Source organism: Artemia franciscana, chromosome 16 (genome assembly GCF_032884065.1).
Source record: "Artemia franciscana chromosome 16, ASM3288406v1, whole genome shotgun sequence".
NCBI lineage: Eukaryota > Metazoa > Arthropoda > Branchiopoda > Anostraca > Artemiidae > Artemia > Artemia franciscana.
In genome coordinates this window covers 32,269,585-32,288,444 of record NC_088878.1, presented here as the reverse complement: position 1 = coordinate 32,288,444, position 18,860 = coordinate 32,269,585, and the positions used below count along the sequence as shown (strand labels likewise).

The 18,860-nt window shown below is 33.0% G+C and overlaps 1 protein-coding gene across 1 annotated transcript in view; it reads left to right on the top strand.

The window, feature by feature from the left end:
• Positions 1 to 18,860, top strand: part of LOC136037348 (tyrosine-protein kinase Drl-like) — a 116,849-nt gene that overhangs the window by 23,668 nt on the left and 74,321 nt on the right. Inside the window, exons 4-5 of the mRNA XM_065720024.1 lie at positions 8,220 to 8,350; positions 16,719 to 16,902. Of these exons, the coding sequence (XP_065576096.1) occupies positions 8,220 to 8,350; positions 16,719 to 16,902 (315 nt within the window). The remainder of the gene's footprint in view (positions 1 to 8,219; positions 8,351 to 16,718; positions 16,903 to 18,860) is intronic.

Below are 18,860 nucleotides of genomic sequence, written 5' to 3'. Positions count from 1 at the left end.
GTATGAAACCAAAGTAAAACTCACTCAAATAGGTCCATTAAATATGCACAAACCTCAGTCTTGGTTCTCCAAGAATTAAAAAAGGTGTTATCCTCAGCAGTAGTAAAAAGAAAGTCTAAATAAAACAAACTACAGTTATTTGCATGAGAACATGTAGGACATAGCGATAACAGTACGGGGATTTCTCACCTAAAACCGCAGAGACTAGGTAATATATATCAGCTACAAATAGTACTTGCCATAAAATTGAGCCTTGAGGGACCCCACGCTCGGCTTTTGAGGGTGAACGGTTAAATGGATCAGTACAAAATTATTTTACCAGACGTGTAAGTTATAAAAAGTGATCTATTTTTTTGTTAGAGTTTTTTTCTCTCTATTTTTTATACGTCTTTATAAAGTTAAAAAATACACAATTTCATTTGAATCTTTTTCATCCCTTTAAGTTAAACTATATCAGAATTTAGAGAAAAAATTCTCATTTAACATCTACTACCCCTACTAAAAATTTACTTCAGCTCCGTTGAGATCCGTTCAAGGGTTTATATTTTATTCACCTCTCGTGAATAACTAATCTCCTTTAAATCTTGTTTTACAACATTCTTAACCCTCAGTCAGGGACTACCTGCTTTTCCCTTGGTCCCAGATGGATTGCCAAAAAACGATTTTCGTTAACTTATCGTCTTTCCTTAAAACTTGGCCTATTTAGCGTTTTTATTAATTTATTATAGACCTAGGCAATAAATCACTAATTACCAATTTTCTTTGCCTTTTCCACAATCAGGTATGATCGCTACTGTCCTTCATACTTTCGTTTTATTTTCTCAAACAATTGGTTTTTATGCTCTGCTTTCCTACCTTCTGAACTATATTCCTTACGCACTTAGTTAGATTACTGAAGAGTTTCATTAAGTAATAGAATTTTAATTCAGTCAGCTTTGCAATGTAGGTGCATAAAAATGCAATAATATGAACATGAAGAATTTTTACGTGTAGATTTTGTTTCTTTTTCCTTACTTCACTGATAACATTCTTTACTATTATTTTGCTTACCTATTAATCCTAGCTCTCTTCTTGTATTTTAGTCTCTTAGTTTCCTTCTAGTTTATTCCTAAGGTTATTTGCCATTTTTCTTCTTTCTAGTTTTCTCCTTTTTCTGTTTTGTTTTCATTTCTAATATGCATTCCTTAGATCATTTGCTGTTCTTTTTAATTTAAGTTTTAGTTTTCTCATTCTCTCGTATATAGTTCCATTTTTACTGCAAGTGTTTTCGCCATATTTCTTGATTTCACTTCCATTTTTTTATTTTATTTTTTACTACTCCTTATCGTGTTAATAAAGACATTCAGATACAATAAAATTAATTAGAGTATTTTTTTTTTCCTGAATGTTAGGATTCATTTATGCCAAAACACATAAAATGTTTTTTATATAAACTAGCTTCACATTTGCCGAATAACGGATACCGATGCTGATTACCAATAAAAATTTACCTATAAACTAATATACATTATAATAATAATAATAGACAACGACCCCATTTTTTACATAAAGGATTGGGTTTCGAAAACAGTCTCATTATTTAACTTTTCGTGTTACAGTTTCGTAGCCATTCCCTTGTCTCTCTACTGTCAACATTAATTTAGTCTTTGGACCTCAACAGCAATTACAGAATTTTTAATCCTTTGCTTAAGAGATTCGTACATTGAAAGTTTTCTTATAATTTAGCTTCTCATATTATAGTTTTGCACTCTACCTGGTGTCTCTCTACCAACATTAACTAATGTCTCTTTACTGTCAGCATGTCTCTCTAACACAACATTAACAAACTAACGCATATTATACATGATAAAGAGTTTAAATCTTCACATAAAGAATTTGTGCATTGGAAGCATTCTCGTAATCTAGCTTCTCCTGTTGTATTTTTTTTAGACTTTCCCTTATCTCTCTTCTGTCAACATTAACATTACGCTGGACAGTCGTCGGCCATCAACTGCTATTACAGCATTTTTCTTCGAGACAGAGAAAAATGTGCCCAGGGATAAAACCGCTATTACAAGGACCAAATTTTGTCCCAATTTGCTACAGACGGGTCTTGTCTTTATGTTTGCTCAATTTCTCGGTACCAAATACGGAACAACTTTTCTAAAGAATTCTTAAGTTCACCAAGATGGCCTAGATTGAAACTCCTTTAAATTATAATTGTGCTGTTGCGTACCAGCTATTCGCGATAAAACTGTTATCTGAATAGATATCGGATAATATACGAAAAGCTTTACAACGCTCTACTTTGTACATGCAAGAATAGAATATAGGTAATCAATTGGTGATAGGCATATCTAAATAATCTTTTGCGTGTTTCAGACATCTTGGAAACTTTTTTTTTGTGGTACATGGAAGAAAATTTTAAAGAATTCACAATGAACTTTATAGAACTCAGAATGAATTTCAAAGAACTCACACTGTTTTTAGTCTGATTAAATAAAAAAGAAAACAAGTTTTTTTTAACTGAATGCAAGGAGCAACATTAAAACTCAAAAACAAACAAAAATCATTCCGAATATAAAGGGTTGCCCCCTATTAAATGCCTGGCTCTTTACGCTAAAGCTGTTAGCACTTTAAAAAAAAGCTTCCTATTGTAATTAAACGACCCCTGTGTTTTAGTAGCCATTCCTAAAATAATTGGGACAAAAAGTCAAACTTTAGCCTAAAAAGAAAGGTATTGAGGATGGGGCAACACTTCATTTACGGAATAATTTTGCTTCGTTTTGAGTTTTAAAGTTGCCTCGTATTTTCAGTTAAAAACACTAGTTTGTAGTTATTTAATTTCTGGTCGTTTTTCAAATAATGCAGGTAAATCTGGCTCACCCTCCATGAAAATATACACCCACCCTCACACTAAACTCCTCCGTGAAAGTGTCGTCAAACGTAAAATACACTCTCCCACCATCGATTTCCCTCTAGGCAGTTCCATCATCCCTGAAAATCCCCTTCCTCGTAAGATTTCTTGCGGACGATTCAGCCTGAATATTATCCTTAGCATACTTTCATTTCAAAAGACTTTAATCATCTAATCGATTCCTCGATCACTCCAAAAATTCCCCCTTCCGCAATAAATTTTTTTCCGGATATCAAAATACGTGGAAAATAGCCCTCGGGTATTTTCTCCTGAACGTCTCCAAATGCAAAATTGAGTTGTCGAAGAGAATGTAAGACAATTAAAAAAAAATTCGAATAGGAATTCTGTCAAATTCCCCCAGTTTCCCGGGAAAATTCAACCTCCCTTGAAATATCCCCCCAGGGAAGATTCTCCCGATAGAAATCCACCCGAAGCACTAAATCGCACCAAAAATGTCAGTATACTTCCCAATAATAAATACTATACGTAAACAATGGAAGAATTTCTTATTGCTTACAGGACTCTCCCCATGGATTCTGAGGGGGTTATTTACCCTAAAGACGCAGTTATCCTATAATTTAATTATAATGAACAAAAGATATTTTTCAAAATTTTGGTCAGATAAATTTGGGAAATAAATGGGCATGGGAGGGGGTGCCCTCCAATATTTTTGTCACTTAAAAAGGGCACTAGAACCTTTAATTTCCTTTCGAATATAACCTCTCCTGATATTCTAGAATCATTATTTCAATACGATCACCCCTGGAAAAAAAGAATCTGCCTTCTTGCAAAAATAGCAAAATTCTACATTTTTATGCAAGAGCTTGAAACTTCCATAGTAGGGTTCTCTCGTAGGCTGAATCTGATGGTGTGATTTTCATCAAGATTTCTTGAATTTTAAGGGGTGTTTTTCTATTTCCAAAATCAGGCAAATTTTCTCAGGCTCGTAATTTTGGATGGGTACCACTGAAGTTGATTAATTTTATATATTTGGATTCACCATAATACCTTGATTTTTTGATGTGTCTATTAATATTTAAGTTCTGGTTTTTAGAGTTTCGGTTACTATTGAGCGTATTCACTCCTTTCTTATAGTTCGTTACCACGAACTGTTTGATATAAATTAACTAGCAGCGAGGGCTAACGTAAAAAAACACAAAATCCGCAACGTATACCGTTTTGTGAGGGTCAAAGAAATTAATTTGTCCCCCCTTAAACATAAAATTTAATGTTGCCTTGTTCTACCCCACAACAAAATTATTCCTGAAAACTTGAACTCAACCCCCAATCGTAAGACAACACAGAAAACACGACAACAAAAATTTAATTTTAAGTTTCTCTTGAAAAGGAAGCGAGAGTCTCGCAGTTATCCCTCGATCAGCTACGAAAATTGGCCTGTGATCTTCCTACGTGGAAGCCAACCGTTTCTTTCTTTTACACTTCCGGGCGTCGGAGGGACTAAATCTAAGAAGTATTCCCAACTAAGTAATTGGAAATTTATAAAACCTATTGGGAATTGAAATTTTATTTACAAAGTACTCATTTACGAAGAGGAAATATCTCCCCCACTTTAGTTGAGTTTAAATCTATTAGCACGTTAGAATATTCAAATATCAATTTTTCCCAGCAAATTGTATTTTACCCAAAAAGCACTAAATTTGGGTATTTTACCCAAATTGTATTTTGTAATACAAAAAAGTAATTTTTCAAATTACTTTTTACTGACGAAAAGAATGTCTACTGTCTAGTTCAAACCCTTGACTCCGATTTTATTATCTGAGATATCCGGGCTTGTCATTCGGTTACCTATGATTAAAGTAGAAGTCTAGGCAGTTCCATTTATTAGAAAATGATTGCAGGAAAAAACTCCCTACCACATTAATTTTGCGTTAGAGCCTTCGTTTTTATAGTATTCGGGGGAGGATGGGGAGTCCAACTGAAGCTTCAAAGGTGAGAACCTGGAATAAGAGTGGCCTTCTCCTCGTTGACAAGATAATTTTCATTCGTTTGAAGTTTTAATATCACTCTTTTGCATATATTTCGCTCTTGTAAGTATTTTCAATCTGTCCCCCAAAAGTAATGTTATAATAGCAAATTAACTCCCTATGCTAGGCACGTCCTTGTACGATTAACCATGATAAATGAAAAGCAGCCATCAATGTTGGTGCGCATGTTAAAAAAATACTTTCTTTTTAAAAACAATTCAGAAATTACGAATAAACAAAAAACTAAAAAAAAGTCCAGTTCAGAAAAGTGTTTAAATGTCTTTAGTCTATGCGTAAAATTTGGGACTCAATAAAATATATAAGAAATGAAACGGAACATGATAGAAAGCTTGATAATCTGAGGGCGCTAAAGTCTCAAGCCCCTTCCCTGCTCTGTCCCAAACCAGCATTAGTCAGGTGATGGCCATCCTTGCAACCGAAGGCCCAAGCTAGCAGAGGAAAGCTAAACAAAGCATTCATTATGGGATTAGAAGTATAAAAGAAATTACGTTTACTGGTGGCACTTTTAGATTGAGAAGAACTGATGAATTCTTTGAGGAAGTAAATTTTTTCATGTCCAAAACAACAAACTTGAAAAGACAGTCTTTCTTTACACGACATTACTCTGGCGTAATGTCGATATTGATATAAGAGTGAACATACACACACATCTTCAAGACAATTTGACATGGATTTCCAACTCGAAGCAAATCGAAATTCAAGTTGACATTCTCTTTTAATTTAAAAGCCTTTACGCCCGATCCCAGAGATCTAAAATTATTAGGAGACGATAGGTTTATTTGAAGAGTCGATGGTTTTCAACGGTTTACAGTTCTCTTTGTCTTATGCTTTGTATGTAAGTGAAACCATGTTTCAATATTGAAGACAGTTTCATGTGTTTTGTTCAGCCCCTTACTTAAATTGTGTGTCTGGCGAAAAGATGCTTTTAACAAACCAAATATTTCTGGCACATAAAACGTAATTTATTAAAGATTTATTAGCGCTTGTATATTATTATTCTAATTAATTTCATCTCATTGTAAAAAAATATGATTGTAGTTGTTTTGAAAAGCTATGGGTCGTACACATTTCGTGTTTATTGTTTTTGGAGATAAATATTGGTGAAAGTAACATGATTACAGCAATGTGAGGGGTTAACCATTCTAAGAAAACCTCGAAACGATGACGAGTCCCTTTTAACTCTGTCTTTTATGCTGTATTTTTAACTACAATTTTTTGTATGATTCCTTTTAGTCTGTGTAAGTAGATTCTTCAAAAATAACATATACTTTTATTATAAAAAAAGATATATATAATATTATATTTGTGTTTTACATTTGTGTAAAATTTTCTTATATAATTTTATAATATAATAATAAGTGATTATACTTTTTATGACTTTTTTAGTGCTTTTTTCGGTTCTTTAGCTGAACTATTTGAATATATTATTATATATAGTATAACTCGGCTAAACATTGTAATTTATTACACCCAGACCGTTAAATATATTATAGTTTTTCTATGATTTTTGTTTAGAACTTTTTCATTTGGTACCTTTTTTTAGTAGCTTGTTCCTTTTTGGTTTTTTTCCTCTGTGAAGTTGAATTATCAGGACATATTACTTGTCCTTTTGTCTGTCACTGGTTTGTCTTTCACTAAGTTGGGGTGATTCTTGAATGATCAAAATTAGTTGAACTGCCACAGAAATGGTCAAATTTGCCTGTCATCGTTCCGTTAGGATGAAAACATCAGTTTTCAGAGCTATTTTGTTCTCATATCATATTGACTAATCTGTTTTGACTCTAGAGTAATCCAACTTAATGAAAAGTCGTTAAATTAAGTAGGCTAGTCGCTATAGTCGTTGGTAGTCGATAAAGTCGACATAACCATATTTGACACTTCCTTCTGACTCCAAAGTCATCCAGCCTATGTGATTAGTGGCTAAATCACCACAAATGCACTTTATTTACTTTTTTTATTTATGATTTTTCGCATCTTTTAACAACTAAAAATATATTTAAGATGTATTTTTTCCACTATATAGTGGAGTAAAAATTAATTTTGAAAGCAGTGTTAACGGTACTGCTTTTTTGTGGTTTCTCAATTTCAAACCAATTGGCCTTTGCAAGCGTCACTAATCTAATGCAAATAATTAGACTTGTGAATTAACTACAATAAAAAAAAAAATATCGTATGAAAGTAAAGAACGGTGTTGATAATAAGAAACAAAACAGAAAATAAAATAGATATAGTTGAGGATGTTGTCGCCTGCACCCTATTGGTCTTTACGCTAAAGTTTATTTTCGTGTATAATTATAAATATATAAGTTTAATGCATATTTCAATTTGAAAGATTTAAGACTGTTTGATGCATTTTTAATATTTGATCAGTTTACTAGTGAAAGATTTTAGCCATAATCTGATTAAACTCCTTCGCGGGGTGTGCCCATGGGGTGGTTTTGATACATGTACACTCCCCCAGATAGGCAAAAGTTGTATAAATCATAGGGGTAGAGAGGTTGAAAATACCATTGAGGAGCCCAATTCACTAAGGTCCACTGCCCCCATAAATTCTGTATCCACTTCCATCCATTTTGTTCATCTACAGTGTACAAAAACAAAACAAAATATTAATTTGCGGTACTTCCGTATTATATGATACACACTCGAGAACTTCTATCGCAAACATGAGACTTTACCCGCTCTTCACGGTGTTAAGACCAGACAACTAGCTTCGGCTCATTAGGAGAAAAAATTATAGCTATATTTTAATTAATTATTTAGTTGGTATTTTGGTTAGGTTAGTTTAGGTTACGTATTTAATATAATGCACTTTGGGCGCATTATTAATTCCATGATTCTTTGTTGTAGTTTTCATAACTTTGTTATTAAAGTATTGCATGTCCATCGTATTTTGTTTTATTTCACTAGCATTCACCAAGCTTGACTTCTTGGGTCTGTATTATGTATTACGGAAGCACCTAATTTACTCTCAAGCTTTCTTTTTTCCTCATTTACATAATTTGTCTTTATTTCACTTAAATTATCTTTCTTTCACATATTTTCTCACTATCAATATATCTTGTCCTTCTAAAAGAATAAAAAAGAGAACTAATCTTCATGCCATGAATCTGCTGCAGCATGATTAAAACGTAAGTCCTATTGGTATTTGTTTTGGTCAGCGTTGTCAAGCAGAAAATATGTCCATTTCTTATAAATCTCTTTGTCTTTCTCTCAGGAGATTATCGCAGTTTTCATTAACTAAAAAGGGGAGATAGCCGCTGCGACAACTTGAACTCTTTTCAGCTGTTTTATATTAGTTTTTTCTTTTTTTTCAGAATCAGCATACCATGCACTGGAAAAGTAAGTGTTGAGGTTGATGTTACAATTCAAGTCAATGTAAGCAGTGTTGCCAAGAAAGGAGATGGACTTTCGCTGAACTTGAAAAGAAAGAAAATATGTTTGAAGGGTAAGTGGTATATGAAATATACCAAAGTAAGATAAACATATAATATTTTAGAAAGAAATTGGGGTTATATATTTGCCTATTGGGGTGTGTGGGAGTGGAGTGGTGGAGTATAGTGGTTCTGTTTGTCTGACACTAAATTCTAATGATTTGTCAAGAAGTATGATGAAAATGTAAAACTTTATTAACCAAATTATGGAAACTTTAAAGGTACTTTTCCCCCATCTCCCTAATTTGCAAATATATAGCTCAAATTTGTTTGTAAAAAAAAAATCGACAAAAGAAACGGTTATGCTTAGGTTCTACTTAGAAGAATATTATTAGGTAGGGGTATTTTGTATAAGTACCGGGTAAGAATATTTCCCTTTTAAATGTATGCAGACTAAGATTGATTCTAACTACATTTCTATATAAATGCAACATTTTCTAAGCATTATTTTTCATTATGAATTATAAAAGCTCATTTAAAAACAATATATGAAATAGCTTTTATATTCAGTGTTTCTAAATTAAATATGCTTCTTTTACTAATTTTAATTTTTCGGATCCAGTTTGTATTCTTATAATTAGAGCACCAACATTTATAATTCAAATAATGCTTAACGAATATTAATGCATAACGATGACTGACACATTCGAATAGAGAAGATTAATCACATGATTATGGATAGTATTTAAATGAATAAAACCGTATTTTAAATCAATAAAACCATATGATTCAGCTGAAAGTAAGGAGCAGCATTAAAAGATAAAACTATCATTTTAATAGTAACAAAAAGCATTTTTTTGGATTTATTTATTTTTTCTTAATTTGGATTAAAACTGCATGCTCCAATTACAATGTAGCGTCAGGCGACTTCATTAAAAAATTGAAAATTTCACAGAAAATTGGATGTTTGATTTGATAATCTACATTGCAATAGGATTAAAGCAGACAATATAAGTCTTATATTGTCTATATAAGTGATATATAAGTCTATATAAAGTCTATACAAGTCTATATAAGTCTATAAATGTATATATAAGTGATAAGTAATCAGCATTTCTGCTAGTAGACCTATATTAGCATGGGAAAATCTAGGCAGGCTAAGTAGGTTAGTTAACTTTAAGCAGGTAGGCCTACTGGGAACAAAATTCTACTTTCTTTAACTTCCCCTGCATTTTGGAGTACTTGAAAAAATAAGAATGCAGTCGTTGTTCCTCAAACTAAGTCACCAAATACTAGATAGCGTTGTGATTTATTTTTCACGCTAGTTTTAGTTTCCACTCTTATAAGTTTTAAATATTTTATTTTATAAATTATTATTTTATTGGTTAAAAGATTTTGTTTTATTATTAAATATTTAATAGTTCTAGATATTTAACTATTATAGCAAAGTTGCTGAGTCTACCTATGTTCTTTCAGAAGTAGAACTCATGTTTCTGATGATTTGGCCTTTGGTTTCTATGAGATAAATTGTTTCCGCTTTGAGAGGCAGATTGACAGATATTCAAAATCATCATGTCGATAAAGACAAGTGCCATTGGAAATAATCTCAGATCTTTGACGAGTGTCTAACCTGATATCTATTTCATTTGTTGCTGACTTGTGAATCCTGACATTTTCTTTTTGAGCATAGGCTATTAAAGACATGACACAAGAAAAAAAAATGTCTCTATTCTAATGTAATTAATATACTTTCTTTTTAGCAAAATATCAACAGAGTTAAGCAGGTTTCACACTACCTTCGTAATTTTTATGACAAATGGTTAAGATACGTTACGTTAAGTCTAACGTTTAATGGTTAAACAAGTCAGTATGCAAACTAGGCCAACGTAAATACCATTTAAAAGTAACCACAATTATCGTTATTAATCATCACAAGCAAATTATTCAAAAAGTAAAAATGTGGAGTAGAGAAGGAGATTCAAGCTCTCATGAAGCATGAAATGTTTTTTAAGAAAGGTGTATGAATTATTTTGAAAAAACAGTAAAACTCATAACGAAATTCTATTTTGTTGCTGCCGTGTTGACTTTTCCATAGCGTAGCATAAATTTGCGTAATGTAAAAGTCTAAGTAGAGCTCTGGTCTACTCCGTATGATCCCGTAACGTATCGTAAATACTTAACTTATACTGGTGTGAAAGGCTCTACAATGTAGAGTGAGAGACCGATTATACTTACTGGCCTTAAAAATAATGAATGGCCCTTTGTAGCTTGGTATAATTAATACAAAACTTGGTGTGCAGATATTTGGACCAAAATCCCACAGTATATACGAAGTAGCCCGCTTCCGTTAATTCAATTTTAGTCATAAGTAACATATTACTGAATATTTACCTCAATATTACTGTCTTTTTCTTTATCTTTTACTTCAATATATTACCTCAAATTCACGAGCTAGAATGTGATGAAATTCAGCCTCACATGAAGTTTTAAGCCCCCGCATAGAAATAATAACTTTAAAGACAAGATCTATCCGTGATACCACTACTGCTACAACGACTACCGCTACTAGTCCAACTGAAACTCTCCAATTCAGTAAGCATTATTACTGCTGCTACCGCAGCTTCTCCAACCATGTTTACTTCGATTACTATAACCCCAGAGTAGATACCCAAGTCTATTTTACCCAACAACTCCTACTGAAACTATTCTAACCACTATTGCTTCCAAAATGACTAATTTTACTAATATCTACCACGACTTTTTTCACCACAACTACCAGTAACCAAAACAATGGACGAAATCTTGAGAAAACAACAGGTCTTTGGCAAGAAGAAAAATTAAGAAATAAAATCACCACACAAATAATTTGCCAGCATTAAACTAAGCATCTTCAGTGCTGAGAAGTGATCTAATAATTGAACGCTTAAAAAAAGGGAAAGTCTAAAATTAAAGATGAAAAACAAAAATAAATAAATGATCAGTCTATAGACCCACTGTTTTCAATATTGCTTTCTTTATTTAGTCTTGGTAGGTCAGTTCGATTTTATATCTTAAATAGCACTAACCAGCTACTGCTATTACTTTTCAGTCAAGAAAATTATATTTTAATATATTGACTTATGGAAAAATAAAAAATTAATATTTTCAATGCATGCGTAAACTATCGAAGGTTTTCTATAGTAAAGAGTCTTATGCCTTTCATGTGTTATTTTTTTTTCTCTACCCGGCTGCTTTGTATTAAAGGGGTGGTTGTAGGAACTTAGAAGAAGGGTAATTTGATTGGAAAACAAAAATTCTAGTGTGCCTTTTAAGACTCAAAATACATTGGAGGAAAACCTGCCTCCTCTAGCACCTTTTTTGCCACTCAGCCCGATTGCACCCCCATGATAACGAATTAAAATTCCGAAATAGATATTTTGCTTAGAGTAATCTAAAAGTCCAATTAAAACAGGTTTTTAGATCACATGAACCCCAAAGCTCCAGGTGTAAGGGCCGTAAAATACATAAAGTACTAATTGTTGGCCGATAGGTTTCATAGTGGTAAAAGGGGAATATGTTTAATCTCGAGTGTCTGATTGGCTAAAAAAACACTTAAGTATCATTTCTTGGGCCAAGAAAAACAAACATTTCGTTCACATAGGGTACATTTCATGGGAAACAGAAATAGGCCAAGTTTCCAAAAGGCTTGAAACTTACATGTTTGCGTTCCTTGTAAGGGGAACTCTCTTGTAAAAAAAATCTCCTCAACACCTCGCTCTTCCCACTAAAGTTTTTCAGTACTTAAAAAAAGCTTCTTATTGCTCTAATTTAACAACTCTTGCGTTTCAGTAGCCGTTATTGGGGAATAGGGACGAAATTTACAATTTTGTAAAGACTGAGGCGTCGAGGAAGGGGTAATATCCGTCACACACGTATTTATTTCTGTTCGTTTTAAGTTTAATGGGGCTCCTTACCTTCAGTTGTAAAAACTTTTTAAATTTCATTATTCATGTTTTTAAGTAACGCAGGGAAATCCACGTCCACAACCACGGAAAAATCCTCCCTCCACACAGAAAGGTACTGTAGACAATTCAATCCCAGTGAAAATTTACCCCGGACAGTTACCTTAACATCTCCACACGTAAAGTTGATTCAGCAAATAGAAATTACAGCACATAAAAAAACTTTGTATAGGGATTCTAGCAAATTCCCCCAGCGTAAAATTTCCCCTGAAAAGTTCACCCCCGGAAACTTCACTCGCCTTGGAAAATTTTCTCCTTGGAAAAATCCCTCAGCAGAAAATTCGCCCCCCACCCGAAAAATGTATGGGCATTTTCGTAAACAATAGGTAAATTTTGTAACTTAAAGAACTTTCCCCAGGATATTTGGGGGTCATGTTATCTCCAAAGGCTTAGTTACTTGAACTTTCAGCTATGCTGAACAAAATGAATATTTCAAAAGTTTGATAGGATGATTTTTGGGGCTGGGACTGGGGCTGGGGAGGGGAGCTAGTTGCCCTGCGATCTCTTTGGTTATTTAAAAAGGGCACTAGAACTTTTAATTTCACTTCACATGAGCCTTCTCTCGATATTCTAGGATCATTGGTTTTATACGATTCCCCTGGAAAAAAACAAATAAATACGCAACCGGAATGTTTCTTCTGGTAAGAAAAATTCCACATTTTTTTTCAGATAGAAGCTTGAAACGTCTCCAGTAGAGTTCTCTAATACGCTAGATCTAATGGTATGATTGTCATTATTATTCTTTGATTTTTAGGGGGTGTCTTACCCACTTTTTTGAAAATTATGCAAGTTTTTTCAGACTTGTAGCCTTTGATGGGTAGCGCTAAACTTAATGAATCTTATATATTTGGAAGCAGCAAAATAAGCCAATTTTGTATTTATTATTGTTATCAAAACCCTGTTTTGTAGAGTTTTGGTTACTATTGAGCCACATCACTCATTATTTACAGTTTGTTACCACGAACTGTTTGATAAACGCTTTAAAATTCTTCACGGGTGAAAAATAATAGATGTTCAAGCTGCAGCAATAAACATTTACTAACGGTGGACAACTGAACTTATTGCTGACTCCTGGTCCTAGGTCCTAACTACTCAAATAATCAATACAGTAAGCAATAGATACAGAATTTTGTTAAAAAAAATGCACTATATGAAAAATCAATCATGCTAAGATGCTCAAGAGGCAAGGACCCAAAATAAAGCGGATGGCTATGGTTCTCAAATTGCCAGATACTAGTGGGCAAGCTTATAAAGAAAAAGTTAAAAACTAGAGTCGCAAGATTTAATAACAAGTACTAAGAAATAGAAATCCTCTGAATAAAATTATTGTTTATTAATAAAACCTTAATAGTTTCTCCGATGAATCAAAACATTTCCCACTGTAAGCTCTGATGGGACTTTGGAATTATCTAGTTTTAGTTAACAAAGTAAATCAGAAGACACTATGTATTACTTGGTAAACAAAATAGAATATCTGCAATTTTTCAGGACTGTGCTGGAGAATTAAGTTGAAACTTCCAGGGAATGGTAGAAGGACCAAACGAGCCTAAAACTTCCGTTAGGGGAGGGAATCCCTCTTCCTTTTATGCTAATGTGTTTGTAATAAAATATATTGTAATAAAATAAAATGATGTTATAAAAATAACATCATTGGACTCAGCATATAAGAGAACTATACTAAAGAAATTGTAATAAAATATATTGTAATAAAATAAATGTTACCCATTAAAACCAGTGAATATTTAATGTTGCCCATCAAAAGTAGTGAACCAGAGAAATTTGCCTGATTTTCAAAATAGGAGGAAACACCCACAAACAGCCAAGTGATCTTGATGAAAATGACATCATTGGACTCAGCACATAAGAACTAACCTGAGGAACTATCTAAGGAACTAACTCCTATCTAAGGAACTAACCTGTTGTAATACAGTGGATTGATGCTCTGCTTTACAATACGGAGCACCAGGGTTCGAACCTCGCTGCAGCAAGGTTGGGCCACAAGCTTGCCACTTGTCCCTGTAAAAAATGCACAGTAACTGAAACGTCAAATCGACACCCTATGCGCCAGCAATGGCTCAGGAGGATCTTTATCCTTTTTATTCTTAAACTAAGAAACTGCAATTTTGCATTTTTATTTCCAGAAGACAGATTACAGTTGCGTGTTTATATATTTATCCCCCCCCCCTCATAAGGGTAATCTTACCTGGCCAATGGTCCTACGATATCGTAGAAGTTTCCATTTGAACGAAAGTTAAAAGTTCTATGTCATTTTAAAGTTACCAAGAAGATTGTGCCACGGAAAAGTGTTTTCTGCCACTTCGTGGCATCAAACAACGATTTTAAACCAAAGAGGACTATTTACTATTTACGATTTTAAACCGAAGTTACGCTTTCCTGAAAATTTTGAGATAGTCAATTGATTTGGAAGTATCAAAAGCTATAGATTGAGCCTCTCAATTGCAGAGGAAGTAATGCCGTATGGAGGCGCAGTCAATCCTGAAAAACCACGCGGTATACACAAGATAAATAGCTATTATGAATAATTCTTAATGCTTATTTCTTCTATTTAAAATAAAAAATAAAAATCCGATTTAATTCTTAAATCGTGGATAAATAAATAAATCCCAAATTGAACCGATATTGTTGTAAATGGTTAAATTAAACATAAAACAAAGAGAAATTACAACAAATAATCATAAGACATTTAAAATGTCAGATATTGCCACGGATGAAATTTTAAATCTTACACGAAATAGGACTTTATTTAATAAATAATTTAAACTTAAAACTAAGAAAATATGCACAAATCATAGTAGGTATGCGTTCTCTTAAACCTTCTAAAGCCAGAATTATGCTTTATTACAAACAAAAGAAAAAAAAAAACAGAAATTCAAACAGATTATCATTTATCATTAAAAGGTTCAATAAACGAAAATTTGTAACATTTCTGGGAAAAGCTATAGCAATATAGGAATATATAGGGCATAATAGGAATATGGGAATAAATATATATAGTATATATACAGGAAAAAACTGAATGAATATCAATCACATCATTACTATCCATAAACGTTGCGATAGATCTAATTTTGTATTGCATTTGGTCTCCTATTTCTATCAAATCCGTATCTAATGATTGCTTAATTAATTAGCTGCCTTGCAGGCCAAATCAACCTTGCAGGCTGCCTGAGGAGGTCAAATGAACTTTAAGAAAGATGAAATAATTTTTTTTTTCAACTGAAAGTAAGGATGAACAATAAAACTCAAAACGAACATAGATTATTCCGCATATGAAGGGGTTGGCCCCCTCGGTATTTTTTACCACTTTCAAAAAAGCTTCTTATTCTAATTATATACTCATTATGTTTCAGGAGTCGCTCGTAAGAAATTGGGACAAACAGTCAAGCTTCAACGAGTAGAAAAAGCTTTTTTTTATTTAATTTCTGATCGTTTTTCTAATAATGAGGGTAAATCGGGCTCTCCCTTAATGAAAAATTGCCTTCCTTACGCGAAACTTTTCCGTGGAAGATTCCTCGCCCGCAAACTACCGCCCTCCTGTAAAATTCTCTCCGGAGAGTTCCATCTTCGATGAAAAATATTATGCGTGAGGAATGGGAAAATCTTGTTACTTACCACCCTTTCCATAGAGTCAGTGGCGGGTCGTATTATCCCAAAAGGCATAGTCGTTGAACCTTTCAACTATGCTAAACAAATGGCTATCTCAAAATTTTCATCGGACGAATTTGGAGAAAAATGTTTTCTGGAAGAGGGGCTAGATGCTCTCCAATCTTTTTGGTCATTTTAAAGGCGGGGATAATCGAAATAAAAGCGGAGCAAATGTTTAGGCAAACTTTGTAACAGAGTCTTTGTGGAAATTGATTACCTGGTTTTCTAGGGCTATTAGTTTGCATAAACTAGCTGATAACATTGAATATTGCAGGTACGGAACTTCCATTACCTCCAAACACAGATACCAGATTGCCTTCATCAGTATTATCTGAATCAATCACGTATGAGTGATTCATGAGTGAATCACTCATGAATCACTAAACTAGTTAATCACTAGTTTACTCAGCGTAAACTAGCTGATAAAATTGAATATTGCAGGTACGGAACTTCCATTACCTCCAAACACAGATACCAGATTGCCTTCATCAGTATTATCTGAATCAATCACGTATGAGTGATTCATGAGTGAATCACTCATGAATCACTAAACTAGTTAATCACTAGTTTACTCAGCGTAAACTAGCTGATAACATTGAATATTGCAGGTACGGAACTTCCATTACCTCCAAACACAGATACCAGATTGCCTTCATCAGTATTATCTGAATCAATCACGTATGAGTGATTCATGAGTGAATCACTCATGAATCACTAAACTAGTTGATCACTAGTTTACTCAGCGTAAACTAGCTGATAAAATTGAATATTGCAGGTACGGAACTTCCATTACCTCCAAACACAGATACCAGATTGCCTTCATCAGTATTATCTGAATCACTCATTAACGTATCCAACAGTATGATTGCGGCCGTTGCTACAGCCTGTGTCTTCATTATTTTTGTACTTTTTAGTACTGCTGTTTTCTATGTGAGGAAGAAAAAAAATGACCAAGACCAGTAAGTTTTAATTTTTTATGCAGTTATTCCTTCTTAGACTTTGAGTTGTTTTGAGTCACCATTGCACTAAAATTTCATAGATTTTGCTGGCTTTTGCAAAAAAAAAATCTAACTATAGAATGTTTTTTTGTAATATATGTCTTACTGGCTTTGTTTCTTTTAATTTTTTTTTTATTTAGAGAGGTCACCTTTGACACTCGAATTATTTGGAAATAAAATTATTTTAAATTTCTTTTATATAAAGTTACAATTTTTTCCTTTTTTACAATTTTTTGTGTAAGGCACACTTTACTGATTCTAGTATCTTTTTAGCTATAATTACATAAATAATTCAAATGTTTTGCTCTTTGCAAATGTGAAAGCGTTTCATTCAAACAAAAAGTAAACCAAAACTGATTTTGATATTTTGCCTGTTAGACGAATCACATTAAAATTCTTCCAATAAAAGGAGTAAAGTTTATTTCCCACAGGTTTAAGTTTCTAACATGTAATAAGTTCGAAAAACAAGGTTAAACCTTACTAAAAATATTTGATTGATTTTCAAGGAACCAGAATCACTGATAAATTATTATTTTCCAAGACAACGTTATTATTCTGACTATTCATTGTATAAATTACTAAAACTTTAAAACGGACAATTGTACCGAATATTCAGTGATGAGCTGTGTTGAACTTTGCAATAGTACTCGAAACTCTAAAAATCGAAAATTTGGAAAAAAATATGCTTAAAAATGGTTTCTTTTATGTTGTTCCTTTTTGTGCTGGATTTTATTTTTATGCTGATATCAAATAAATAAAATTATTTAAATTTTGTGGCTTTTTATAACTTTAATTTTATAACTATTATATTATTTTATAACTTTTATTTATATACTATTATAATTTTATACTTTTATAATTTTATAACTTTAAGTACACTTGCATAACTTTAGAAAAGGGGAGAAAAAGCAACAATGAAGGTAATTCGTCATGTTTTTTAGTCTGATTTTTTATTTTTCACATTCTTTCATTACATGCCGAGCGATTACTCTGACACGACAGCATGTGAAAAAAAAAATTGTTTTTTCATAGGCCTGCAAAATATAACGGCTTGTTTACAATAAATGTAAATAAACATTTGCATTTGCTGTTAAAAACCAATTAGGGTTTAAACATGTTAATGAAAAATCATTAAATAAATCATTTGTAGTCGACAACTGATTATGTTTCTAGACAAGAAAATCCCTTCAATTCAGCAAAAGTCAATTTCTAATGTACGGAGCTTGCGGTAGAATGGTAGGATGCGTCATTCCTAGGGCAGTAGAATGCGTCATTCCTAGGGCAGTCCATGCGTCATTCCTAGGGCAGTAGAACCGAGGTATAGTCATAGAGCTAAGATAGTGATAGAACCTATAGTTTTCCAAGTGTGTGGTTAATTTGGCACGGGTAAACGGTGGGAGTAAGTGTGCCTCTCTTATTGGACCAATATTTGTTTGTTATCTTTTAGCAAGTCACGCATGCCTAGATTTTGCCTGCGTTGAAATCAACCTATAGGTTCAATCACTATTTTACCTCTATGACTATGTACCTTGGTTCTACTGTCCTAGGAGTGACACATGGACGGATAATAGATGGACGTATCTATTAACAAATGAACTAACATCATTTTCATGCAATCCTAGTAAGGGGGGTATTAAGGCCAGGTTTGCTTCTCACTCAATTGGATTATCTTTCTTGGCTTTTTCTACAATTAGCCATGACTTGGAATAGCCCACAACTCTTCCATTTTAATTCGAAAATCAGCGGATTCGGTCGAATTTCTATTCATTACAAGTTTAGATTCATTCGACGTTGCAGTTCAATCTGGAATGTTCTTCCTGGGAAAGTTATCACTAGAAGTTGATATGTTGAATCTTTCAAAATAAGATTCAACGGTATCTAAATCTCGAAAAAACTAGCGGCAAATCAGATATTTGATT